Below are 13,626 nucleotides of genomic sequence, written 5' to 3'. Positions count from 1 at the left end.
ACATAAAGTTGACAGTGGACAGATATTGGTTGCTCGCTTGCTAATAAGCCGCGATACTCATTATGGGGTAATAATTCTTTGCCTTCATGTGCATTGATGGAGTACTCCATATTTTTTGTTGTTCCAAAGGAACCAGCGAGGATATCCCGAGATATTGCAAAACCTCTAAAATATGGACGAATATTGGAAATATTACCCAATCTTCTTGTACAAAACCGGAACATTTTTGCACCCACACAAGCAAAGTCATCATAATGACACAATTGATGATTAACATACTATTCAAGGGACCACTTTTTTGTCTCGGACCCTGGGAAAAAAAGTGGCCAAAGTGGCCTGAAAAACCAACGAACCGTCGACCTCCTAGGTTTAACTAGCTCAACCTCTCAAAACTTAAAATCGATCAAATAATACTTATAGCAATAGCTCAACCTCTAAAATAAAAGTCATTTCGAACCAAAGGATGTTACATGATGACTTTGCTTTTTGTATACTATTTTTTACTTGGTTGTGTAGGTGCAAAAATGTTCTGGTTTTATATGAGAAGATTGGGGAATATTTCCAATATTTGTCCACATTTTAGAGGTTTTGCAGCATCTCGAGATATCCTTGTTGGTTCCTTTGGAACAAAAAAAAAGGAGTACTCTATCAATGCACTTGAAGGCAAAGACTTATTGCTCCCTAATGAGTATTGCAGCTTATTAGCAAGCAAGCCTGTCTCAATTCACGTTGCAGTCAGTTAGCAATTGGAAAACGGGTGGCGTCTACTTTCAATAGTGTGCAATTCAAAATATGTTCTTGAACCAAAGCTTATACATAAAGTTGATAGTGGACAGATATTGGTTCTATTGAATAGTCAACACTACGAGTGAACACCAATATCTGTCCACTGTCATCTTTATGTGTAACCTTTGGTTCAAGAACATATTTTGAATTGCACATTATTGAAAAAAGACGCCACACGTTTGCCAAGTGCCAACTAGCTACAACATGAATTGAGACAAGCTCGCTCACTCGCTAATAAGCACCGATACTCATTAGGGGCAATAAGTCTTTGCCTTCATGCACATTGATGGAGTACTCCATGTTGTTTATTGTTCCAAAGGAACCAAAGAGGATATCCCGAGATGTTGCAAAACCTATAAAATATGGATGAATATTGAAAATATTCCCCAATCCTCCCGTACAGAATCGGAACATTTTTGCACCTACACAACCAAGTAAATAATAGTATACAAAAATATTTCGGTTCTGTATGGGAAGATAGGGGAATATTTTCAATATTCGTCCACATTTTGGAGTTTTTGCAGCATCTCGGAATATCTTCCCTGGTTCCTTTGGAATAATAAACAACGTGGAGTACTCCATCAATGCACGTGAAAGCAAAGAAATATTGCCCCCTAATGAGTATTACTGCTTATTAGCGAGCGAGCGAGCAAGCTTGTCTCAATTCACGTTGTAGCTAGTTGGCACTTGGCAAACGTGTGGCATCTTTTTTCAATATGTGCAATTCAAAATAGGTTCTTGAACAAAAGCTCCTAATTACTACTCAGATGAATGTTTTGACCCCTTCTTCTTCTGGTAGCTAGCATTTTTATTGGAATTACCCTAATTAAAGTTGGACCGCATGGGTTTTGTAATGCAACTTTATCTTCATAGGCCCATTCAGTTTTTCTTTTCCCTGCAGGCCTATTCGTTAATTTCTTGCTAATTCCAACAAATTAAGAGCACTAGTCTTGTCTTTGAAAAAAAAAAATCTAGCCTTGAATTTAAGTCTAATTTGCATTTTTCCCGGAACACCTTTAGCAGACAATGAATTATTTAGTTAAGAAGTGTGTGCTTATGCAACAACAAATAAACACGAATATTTTAGGAGGGATAAGTTATAAGCTATTGATATTCTATCATTTTGTTGGGATTATATGGGATATGTATTTTTTCTAAGTAATCCATCTTCTACCTTCAATTTGATATAAATTTTTTTTTTTTTTTAAAAAAACATGCTTTAAATATAGGGAGTTAACTTATCTTAATCTCCAGTCCCGTTCTCCTGGTCACCAACGGTCTAAGGAATCTGTGGTCACCCACCTTGGATCAAATCTAAGGGTGGAGAAAAAAACTGATTTAAAAATTCATATTATATTATTTTTACTTAAATAAAACAAGTTTTTGTGGAAACAAAACACGTTCTAAACTATTGCATAGCCGCCTCCAACTCCATGGAGGTCGACGCCTCTATAACCTTCAGTCCCTCCTCATGGTCCTCTTTAGCTTTTCCAACTCCGACGTTGCGAATTCTTCCGATTTAATTTTTCATCTCTTATGGATTGACAAAGACTGAAGATTTTGGGAAAGCTTAAATCTGGGGATTTTTGAATTCTTTGGTTTCTACCATTGTTTTTCATTTTCTTTTTGGTATATTGTTGAGAAGTTGATATTGGTTGGTTGATGATTCAATGGTGTAATGGTATGTTTGGAGGCAGGCAGTGGCTAGCATCCTGGAGAACATGTTTTGTTCAGTCAACAACAAAAAAAGATAGAACCTGTTTTGTTTGTTTTTTTATTTTATTTTTACACAAAATTTGTTTTGTTTAATTGAAAATAATTTAAGAGAATAATCTAAAGAGCCTCCAAGCTGCTCAAAGCACCCAAAGCTGCACCTCTGCGGGCACTCAAGACACCCAAAGTATCAACACAAGGACAACTTTTAGCAAAAGCGCTTATGAACATAAGTGATTATTGCATAAACAGTTTCAAACGGACTCTAAATAGAGATGATTATAGTAAAGCTGAAACTCAAGCATAATCATATTTCCCAAGTTTGACCAAACTCAACTCGAGCTTTAATTAAACTCGCATCACATGTGAGTGATAAAATGATAACTATGCCCATTTGAAAATAAGTGATGTTATGCAATAGCCAATAGATACCAACTTGTCGTAAATAAGGCTTGTAGTTCAAGTACTTAATTTTTAATTATATTTATATATGCACTCAAAGTTCTATGTTCGATTCATCTTTCTCAATTTCTGTTGTTGTTTTAAAGATAGTTGGTACTGGTGTGCTGACATGTGTATAACTGAGACTAGTTTGTCCAGACCAGGCTTAGGGGCCATTTTCTTTGGTGAGAAACAGGGACGGACCCAGGATTTCAAAATGACGCGGGCTAAATTTACCTTACATACACGGGAGACTCAACGGTACTTTCAATATGAAGTAGCATACAATTAGCAAGAAACTCATCACCTATCTTATTCCAAAGTCGATTTTTAATAAGTCTCATACATGAAAATGCTCATTCTATTGTTGTTGTAGACACAGGAAGAGTTAGCACCAAATGAATCAATCTATCAATCAAGTAGTATGTTTATGCTAATTTTGTTCTTTTTATTTATTTGTTGGTCAGCCTAGTCCTAATAGGACTAGTTAATAATATTTTATTTAGGTGGTTAGCCTAGTCCTAATGGTATTAATTAATAATATTTTATTTAGGTGACCTGGGCTAGAATATTAATTTAGTCTATAAAAAAACAAAGTGCCTGGGCTTTAGCCGAGGTTAGCATGTTAGTAGGTACGTGCCTGGTGAGAAAGGTCTTACTATTATCATATCATAAATATGCAGACCGATTACTTGAGATGGAGCATGCTAGCTTAGAATTAACCGTACGTTTGGAAAGAAGTCCAAAAGCATTTTGTTTGCAACTAATTTTAAAAATTAAACATATAAGACTTTCTAATAAATAAATAAAACCAGATACGACCGACCTAAGACATTTATAAAAACAAATTTAAGATTGTTAGGGTTTGTACTTTCAAAGAAAAACTTGGGAGGTGGTAGACGATGAATGAATTTGGACGAGAATGATTCCTCGTACATCTTCCCACAGCCTTTTTATATGCGGGAAAAAGGAAATCACTTTCAAATCCTATTATTTTGAGCCCAACAAGACAAAAAAAGTCAGTCGCAAGAAGGGTTAAATATTATCTTTTTGGGACCCTTTCCTTGCTTTGCTTAAAAAGCATCATGCAACGAAAGACATGGACAATACTGATAAGAAAGGAGCTGACCAAGGTTTTATTTTATAGAATCCCATCACAAGGGAGAACCTTCTTAATAATAAATATGTGGCATGCATAAATTGACATGTTCTATTATATTCCACCATGCACCCTAAGGTAGTGGGTTTCAACCCACCCAAATGAAAACCGTTAGCCTAAGTCGATCTCCTCATTCTAATTATCATCTCTATTTTGAATTCAACATGTAACATGTTTAATAATTTGTTAAATAGATTAACATGTTTAACACAACACATTTATCAAATTGGTCGGGTTTGGGTTCAGCATTCTTGACACTTTTATTATCTTGACACGACACGAAGCCGACACAACACATTTATCAAATGGGTCGAGTTTGGGTTGAGCATTCTTGGACTTTTGATCATTGCTGCTCCTACTCCATGAAACCTCTGCCCAAATCTTGTCCTGATTCTGTGTCATGTTTCTTAGACTATATACAAATATCAGCCCCAGAGTGTTTTACTTCCTCACCTTTTTTCTCAAGGCACCCAATGACCCTCTAGATCGTTTTTGAATGATGTTCAAACAGGGCGTCGTTCAGGTCAATTAAGGTTGTTGACTTCTGTTAAAATGTGATTGTAATTGAAATTGCAGTAATAGAGCAAGCTTTTCTCTTACAAGAATGTGCCCTTGAGACTGAAATTCCCAAAGTTAACCAACTGGTGATTTTCTAGTGCACAACTTTCAGCAAATCAACAAGACATTTGGGCTAAGTTTTGCAGATGTATTGAATTCGATTTATTGTACTTTCAACTACTATTACAAGTGTAAAACGTATTATGTGGTCCAATTTTGTGTACAATAATAATATTTTCTCCTAAAATAGAGTGGTTGATAAAAAAGAAAATGTATCCATCTCCCGACCTATTCGGAATTGTCCAGTCAATCTCGACACAAATTCAGGTCATGAGCATCAGTTTGCCACTCCTTGATCCACTGTTACAAAAACAGAAGCAGGAACAGCCACATTCGACTCGATCACAACTCGATTATTCGACACATTCCTCAGGGCATGGTTAGGGAACGCATTGCTGCCGGTGCTTAGCGTGTACTGCACATGCTTAATAAGGTTAGGAAATAAAAGAACTGGGTTAAAGTCTATGGTCCAGGAGGTGCCATTTCCTTGCACAGACCTCCTTCCAACAGTGCTCTTTATGTTCATCCCCTTCACATTGTTCCTGTCCACAACAATTTGTCCAATGTCCTTGAAAGGCCCCTTTGATTGGTCCAATTGAACAATTCCAACCCCTTTATTGGACCCACTAAACATGTTGTTAACAATATTGACCCCATTAGCAACTCCCTTTATTGATTTTAGCACAATGTAAGCGTCGCCAAGGAAGAAAGTGTTTGAGATATCAAGCTGCACTGGATCTTCAGCAACTATACCAGTGTAGTCCAAGTAAGAATTCACAATCCGCGTTTGCGTCAACCCAGGCAGTCTCAGATAAATTCCAGTGCCCCCAAATCCAGTGGCCTTCTTGTAGCAATGTACTCCAGAAAGTATGTTTGCTGGACCTGAAATCATTATACCTACAGCAGCAGAAAAAATCACCACATCTGTCACAGCATTGTCATTGCCCATTAAGTTGATTGCCGTGCCTGAAAAGTTCCTTTCGCCACGATCACCACCGGCGGTGATGTGCTGGCCGAGGAAGGAATTTCGGATGTAGGTTTCATGTCCACTTTGGACTAAGATCCCATTGGTGGTGAATTGAGTTATGTAACAATTGTCTATGCTGGTCCTGAGTGAGTTTCTGACTGAAATGCCCCCACCCCTGTAGTTTGAGTCTAACATGAGGTCCCTTAGGGTTATGTACTCATAGTTGTAGGATGAGGATGAAGAAAGCTGTGCAGACATTGAGCTCTCATAAGTTTCTTCATTCTCGTTAGGTGATGATGAAGCTGATAAATCAATCAGGTATCCATTAGTTGGAAAATCATCCGAGGCTCGTAATGTTCCCCCATGAATCTGTTTCATCAAAAGAAAAAAACTCAAATGAAACAACAAATCACACAAACCTAATACAGAATGAAAATTGAAAGTCATCATGTTGCCATGTATTTGATTAACAATTGCAAAACACACGTTAGACTATATGATCATTGATGACTCCTTTGCGCCGATGCCGAACCTGGTCCAGCCAGGTGGGTGAGCCCTTGAATGACATGTGGCATAACCATGTGTGCCAGAAATTATATGATAGATATTAATCAATAATATTCACGCCTACCAATTTACTAATCTTTGCTAGCACTCCCAGTAAATTGGAAAATTTAAAATTTTATTGACTGGGGCATACCATAAGGTTTCCTACTCCAGCTGCAGGCAATCGAAGCGGTTTGCGGATGCGATAAGAACCACCTTCAAGACTGATCTGGGAACCTCCAAGATTGGCAATTCCGTCAGTCAAGAACCCTTCAGTTGGTCCTCTAAATGCATCTGCTATTGCCTCGGCAAGTGCATCAGTGCTGTCTCGTTCCCCCGTTGGATCAGCACCGTACGATGTCACGTGATACACACGTGCACTATTTCTCCCCTGCATCACACCATCATAACAGCCTCCATGATTAACCACCAGAACAACCACCGTCATTTTCCAAAAAAATAGACTAATCAACCATAAATACTTTCAAGAACAAAAAGTACTGTCACACATTTTAACCAAGAATTAAAGAACCAAATTCAAGAACAAGATAATGATTTGTACACAAAGCCATTAATTACCGGAGGAGGATCAACATAGCTAGGAGAAGGCGAGGGCGAGACTGAAGGTGGTGCAGCAGAAATTGAATCATGGTGATTAAGCGAGGCCTTGAACCGTTTTATTGTCCGCATATCGTCACGAAAACGATCTCCACTGGAGAATTGATGACGGCCCATTTCATATTTTTCTGCAGAAACATGAATTCTGGTGAAGCTGGCAAACCCCATGACCATGAGCATGGACCATATTAAGGCCTTTCTTGGCATTGTTGCCTTCATATTGGTTTTCCTCTGTTTTCCTCTGTTTCTCTCTGTTCTATAATACTGCTTAATTTCCTCCTTTCTATGAGTATCTCTTCCTGCTCCACCTCCAGGGAAAATATTTGCCTTGAAACGCCTGGAACCAGTTGTTTCAATGACATTGATGAAATTTCTTGACCCTGTCATATCTGATTTGTAAGAAAGAGAGATTTTCTTGATTTCAGAATCAAATTCTACAGCTTGCACACCAGGGAGTGCTTGAAGAGACTGTTCAAGTATTCTCATTGAATGATCAGTCCGTACGCCATCAACCTTAAGCTCTATCCTGCTCATGTCTTCCCCTGTAGTAAGAAGTATGCCTTCGAATCCGGTGTCTTCAATGGTTGTTAGCAAAGGGTGCTCACTGTTCACCTGATATGTATGAATCATTCAGAACACCAATGTTTTAAATGAATGTTGATAATAATGAACATATAAAGCCTACCTCAGCCGCAGCAACAAGTTCATAGAAATCGCTAAGCACCATATTTTTCAGGAGTCTTGTGTTAACAACCACTGGCTTCCCAATTGTGAGAGTCCCTGTCTTGTCGAACACGATGCAGTCCACCTACAACATCATCAATCAGCTCTATAAGATGTATACAAATCTGAAAATTCTACGAGACAGCACCTAAGGGTTATCTGAGAGAAAAATTGTTGAAACTGTTGAAGAACAAAATGAAACCATGCTATGCATAGACCTCCTTTATCAGTCTCTATCTTTTTGGAAATGCAACATCAAAATTGCTGAAGATGCATAATAAACACTCTTGCATGTCTCAATGCAGCAAACTTCCATATTTGCATCTCATAGAAAGTATCAAACTGCACGAAGGATTTTGATTTCTAACCTTATGTGCACTTTCTAATGCTCGTCCTCCTTTGATCAATACACCTTGGGATGCACCTACTCCAGTTCCAACCATGACGGCAGTTGGAGTAGCTAGGCCTAAAGCACAAGGGCATGCTATAACCATGACAGAGATTCCAAACTGGAGAGCAAGCTGGAAGCTATCCATGGAAGACGGTATCCAAGATTCTGGGTAGCCATGGAATTTTCCAGCCAAAAACCATGAAAGCCAGGTCAAGAATGAAAGCATGATCACCTGCAAATTAAAAACCACTTCTTAAAAAGACCCTCCAATATCCCTTCAATTAAACAAAACAAAACAAAACCATAAAGAAACTGTAAGCAATTATATTATAACACTTACCAGTGGCACAAAGTATTTGGAAATGTGGTCGGCAAACTTCTGCACAGGAGCTTTGGCCATCTGAGCTGACTCAACAAGCCGCACAATTTGGGAAAGAGAACTTTCTGATCCAACCCTTGTTGCCCTGATATGCAACACACCATTCTCATTCAAAGTACCTCCAATGACTGTATCACCCTTTCTTTTTGCCACCGGCCTTGCTTCTCCCGTTATCATACTCTCATTCACATGGCTTTGCCCCCAAGTCACATAACCATCCGAAGCTACTTTTGCTCCAGGAATAATTTTAATGACATCATTCTTTTGTATCAACCTACTATCAATTTCTTCTTCATTTATGACATTTCCTTCTCCATCTAGTGTTAACAAAGTTGCTGTTTCTGGTGCCAAGTCCATCAGTTTGGCAATGGCATCAGATGTCTTCCCCTTAGCTAACACCTCTAGGTACTTCCCTAAGAGAATGAATGAAATAAGCATGGCACTAGTCTCAAAGAAATCAGTACCCATAAAATTTGGAGAGGTAACAGCTCTCAGCACAGAGTAGACTGAATAAAAATAGGCTGCATTTGTTCCCAAGGCAATTAACACGTCCATATTAGCCGAACCATGGCGCAATGATTTGTATGCCCCAGTATAGAACCTCCGGCCTATGATGAATTGCACTGGAGTTGACAGGATCCACCTCAAAAGTGCCCCTATTTCGAGCATATTCACGATTTTGGTTTCTAGGCCGTGCTTAATTCCAGGAATGTACATGAAGACCATGGAGGTTAAAAACACTGGAATAGTAAAAACCAAACTCCACAGGAAGAATCTATAATACTGCTTAATTTCCTCCTTTCTATGAGTATCTCTTCCTGCTCCACCTCCAGGGAAAATATTTGCCTTGAAACGCCTGGTACCAGTTGTTTCAATCACATTGATGAAATTTCTTGGCCCTGTCATATCTGATTTGTAAGAAAGAGAGATTTTCTTGATTTCAGAATCAAATTCTACCGCTTGCACACCAGGGAGTGCTTGAAGAGACTGTTCAAGTATTCTCATTGAATGATCAGTCCGTACGCCATCAACCTTAAGCTCTATCCTGCTCATGTTTTCCCCTGTAGTAAGAAGTATGCCTTCGAATCCGGTGTCTTCAATGGTTGTTAGCAAATGATTGTAGCTCACAATCTTAGGATCATAGTGAACATCTGCTTCTTCAGTTGCTAATGCAACTTGAGCTTTTTGTACACCATGAACTGCCTGCAAAGCTGATTCAACAGTGGTGGAGCAAGAAGTGCAAGTCATTCCCTTTATCCGAATTCTGCATACCAAAGTGGACCTCTCATTTCCCTCATCATTAATCAATGTGGCTTGAAACCCAACATCTTCAATCGTCTCGCGAATCGTCTCCTCCTATAAGATGTGAGGCAACAGCTATAAATAAAAGGCCACGTACCATGCATAATCTTGTGCATAAACATAATCCAACTTCCCCTGCTAAAATCTTGTAAAAAAATGACTCTACACAAGTGATAACTGGCTGAACTAATTAAAGTGTCTCCAAGATCACCTTCTATTCAAAAACTTGATCAAATATAGTATATGAGAAATGAAAACACATTGAAGCTACTGTTTGTACTATAGCAAATCAAGTTTATCCTTTTGTAGCCATTACTGATGGATACATATAGAAAATTGTCTTCTCATAATCGCAACATCCTCCGCCATTCTGTTCAGCTTTATCTCGGAACAAATTCTGTGACATGTTATATGGCTAAACAAATTAAAATTATACTCCATAACAAGCTAATTGTTTCTTTTAAAAGGTTAATTTGTTGTTAATAGAAGAACATAATGGAAGTTTAGCGTGAGAGAAAAACGTTCGTAATAAGACAAAGTCTTTCTCATAGGCGCCAAAGACACAACAGCAGTTTCTGACTCAGGGTGCAAATCAGTTCTGCATTAGCTAAAAATGGTCTGCTCAGCTCAAATGTTTGAGCTGGCTGGTGAAACTATTTTGAGGAGGAGTCATGTATGCTATCAATTTGATTTGGTTAACATATATACATATTTGACACAGCTTATATTTTAATAAGTTGTTTTTCAGGTTTTACTTGGTGTGGAAGGGAAGTCTTCTTTTATTTATTTATTAAGGAAACCTGATCTTTGGAAAACTCTACAAATACCCTAAGTCAAAGATTAGGACAATGATTAAGACTCTTTGTCAGTGGAGGCCGTGAATTGAGAGGTTGTTAGAGAAAGCAAGATGCTCTAATATTATATGTTTGTTTATTGGTACTTACTTGACCAAACTAACAATTCGTTTTAAGGTTTTAATTATATCAGAAAGAGAATTAAATGAACACTTGAAAACCACCTCAATAGCTTAAATCATAAACAGAATATATGAACTCTTTATTGCTGACAGATTATTATAAGCGTAACAGGTTATGAACTATTTTGCACCAACTCCTTATTGGATTAATTCCACAAGGGCACTCGTAAGTGGTTAAGAACAGTTAATCCTGTGTTTGAATCTTCCCTCCCCTTATTTAGAAAAATAATGGATTAATTCCATATCGATTTCGATCTCATATCCATGGACATAGAAAATCTTGTTAAAACAACTGAATTTTCTCCAGAGATTGACTTAAAAACACCCAACTTTGCATCAACCCAGTTCTAAAATTAACAGGAAAATTTGTGTGTGTGAACATGGGCAGAAGCAAATTGTGTACAATTGGGAAAGCTAAATCGACCTTGGATTTTCTGGTCAAAGGCATAGAGTTAATTTCGCCGGGCAAGATTTTTCTATGAGAAAGGTCATTTTTCTTGTAGTACATGTTGATATATGTAAGAAAGTAACATATTTGCTTAGTTGCTTACGAAGGGAAATGATCAAACCAAACCGGTCACTAGATAGATTTGTTTAATTCGGATATTCTATTAGTTTTAGGTTTAAACTAAACCTATTTGAATTATTACGTTACATTTCTAGGGTTAAAATGAAGGAAACCAGACCATGCATGCACACTCCTAATTTAAGGAAAATTACCTTATACAAACTAAAATGCGCTTAGGATGCCCTAATGCGAAGACTGATTATTATTAGTTGTACGTAACACATCAACATCAACCGTCTAGTTTGCTGTACACATGACATATATTATAACCTCTAGATTATGCTTTAGAATACAATCGATAATCTAAACTATAATGGGAGGAGGTTTTTCACATATACACACTACCAAGGTAGTATAGGAGTTTGAACTTGGAGATCATTGGTCTGCAAGTGAAGACATTTTTTCACTGGGCTAGACTTATATATTAACAAATTAACTTATAGTAGATGATGTTCTAAAAAAATGCAAAACGTCAGATTATATTTTAATGCTATATTATAAACAAATAAGACTTTTCTAAATAGAGTTCATGTCCAACAAAATTCTATAAAGGTAACAATAAAATAAGAAAAGCTATTGGTTAAAATTTTCAAATAATCCAAAAATTGTCCTTTCTGAAGGAAAAAAGAAAGAAAGTAAAACACAACTATTTCAATTTAAGGGGACAAATACATAAACCAATAGTCTATAAATAATGATAAAATAAAAAATAAAAAAGTACTATTGATCGAGAGGTTAGTCCTTCCTAATATATATAAAGCCGGGTTAATTATTTATCAAATTATTCATTGCTTTCAAATCAAGATAATTCTGGTCAAAAAAGGGAATAAAGGGAAAAGTAAATAAAAGTAGCTTTTGATGGTGGATTCCCCCTCCCCTCCATGGCACTCAGGATCAAATCCTAGTAGGGTTTCTTTCCTCCGATGTAACCAAAAAATACATGATTGATTTTGGAACGAAGGGTCTTTGGGGAGAAAGTTTGGGTTCATTATTGTTTCAATAGTATCCAATAATTTCTCGTCTTTGAAGATTACTTATCCAATAATTACTTTGGCTTTATGTTGATTAAAACGTAGCAACTGGCCTTTCAGTTGATTAAAAGAGCAGGAAAGAACATCAAACGAAAACTATTAACACGTACTTTTTGGGAAGTAAAACAAATATTTATGTTATCAATCGTTCAAACTCGGACACGCTAAGAGAACATTTTTGCCTAAGGAAAAGAAAGAACAATTCAAAAGGAATTTCCAAGACAACAACTTACAGTTACGAAGCTTGGATAGTAGAGAACATGGGCTGTATTGTTCAGCACATCCACGGCAGCCTCTCGTATGCCAGGAAGCCGCTTGACGGCCTTCTCAATAGACCCGGCGCAGGCGGAACATGTCATGCCAACCACAGAGAACAAGGCCTTCACCTCAGACCCCTTCACATTCGTCGCTGCCTCCGGAGACGTGCCCTTCGGGTACTTAGGCATCGAAGGATAGTGTGGCTGAGGTGACATGTCACCCCAACGGTCATTGCAAAAGCAACCAATTGCAGCAAACTTGCCTGCAGCCATGAATTTGAAGCCCTTGAAGCCTTTTAGTTGTGTTTGGTTATTATGCTTTTCTTTTCTGGGAAGTTGTCGAGGTATTTAAAAGTGGGGAAGGAGGGAGGAGGGGATGGATTGTGCACTCTGGTAAAGTAGGATATGGAATTTTAAATTCTTTTGGTTAGTGGAATTAATATGTGGGATTTGAGTATATGGAGAAGAAAAGTGAAAAAAAAAAATTAGGTTAAGTGGGCAATGGGGGTCCTACCAATGATTTGGGTTTAGAGTCTATAGACTACCTTTTATGTTGCTTCTTCTGTAACGGAATTTATCACGCATCCTATATGGGACAGCCTTGATTATTTTGCTTGGCATTGCTGTATTTTTTTTCTTTTTCATATGAGCGATGTTGGAAGAGGGAAAATCGAATTTAAAATCTTAGGTGCAAAGATAAAAATCATTAATCACTTGAGCTACAAATCATTTTCACTTGACATTGCTTTTAAAGTCTAAATAGGCATAGTTGCCCCGTCATCAGGGCAGCTTGTATTTCAGTTAGTAGTTATATCCATTAATATATGGAAGAAGTTTGACTCTATAAGATTGAGGAGATAAACATATTATACTCATATTGTAAACTTGTGATTAAATTTCTAATCAATGTTTCGGAATCATAGTTTAGCACGATAAAGGACGACATTTTCTGACTATCTTTCTAAACTAGCCACCTATTGCTATATTCAAATAAAGTCCACCTTACTAATGATCCTACTTTACGTTATATATAACCTATTATTATTAGCTCAATATAGTTCATATTTCTTTTTTAATTTTATAGAATGGGTAACGGGGAATTCAAACACGAAACTTCGGCTATCAAAATCGCTTGTTCTTTTGTCAGATAA

General features: G+C 37.4%; 1 protein-coding gene across 2 annotated transcripts; it reads right to left on the bottom strand.

Moving 5' to 3' along the window:
• Nucleotides 1-4,784: 4,784 nt before the first annotated feature.
• On the bottom strand, nucleotides 4,785-12,852 carry LOC103325497 (putative copper-transporting ATPase HMA5). Of its 2 annotated transcripts, XM_089041158.1 has the most exons (8): nucleotides 12,452-12,852; nucleotides 9,409-9,697; nucleotides 8,303-9,261; nucleotides 7,940-8,194; nucleotides 7,534-7,656; nucleotides 6,810-7,460; nucleotides 6,385-6,621; nucleotides 4,785-6,053 (listed from the first exon to the last, which is right to left on the bottom strand). In XM_089041158.1, exons 1-8 carry the CDS (start codon nucleotides 12,746-12,748, stop codon nucleotides 4,995-4,997), a joined length of 3,870 nt encoding a protein of 1,289 aa, XP_088897284.1. In that variant the 5' UTR covers nucleotides 12,749-12,852; the 3' UTR covers nucleotides 4,785-4,994. The 2 variants fall into 2 exon arrangements, with proteins under 2 accessions (XP_088897284.1, XP_088897283.1); XM_089041157.1 differs by having other exon boundaries at nucleotides 8,303-9,697.
• Between the last annotated feature and the right edge of the window lie 774 nt (nucleotides 12,853-13,626).

Source organism: Prunus mume, linkage group LG7 (genome assembly GCF_029339155.1).
Source record: "Prunus mume cultivar Tortuosa linkage group LG7, ASM2933915v1, whole genome shotgun sequence".
Lineage (NCBI taxonomy): Eukaryota > Viridiplantae > Streptophyta > Magnoliopsida > Rosales > Rosaceae > Prunus > Prunus mume.
This window is presented reverse-complemented; position numbering and strand designations above follow the sequence as displayed.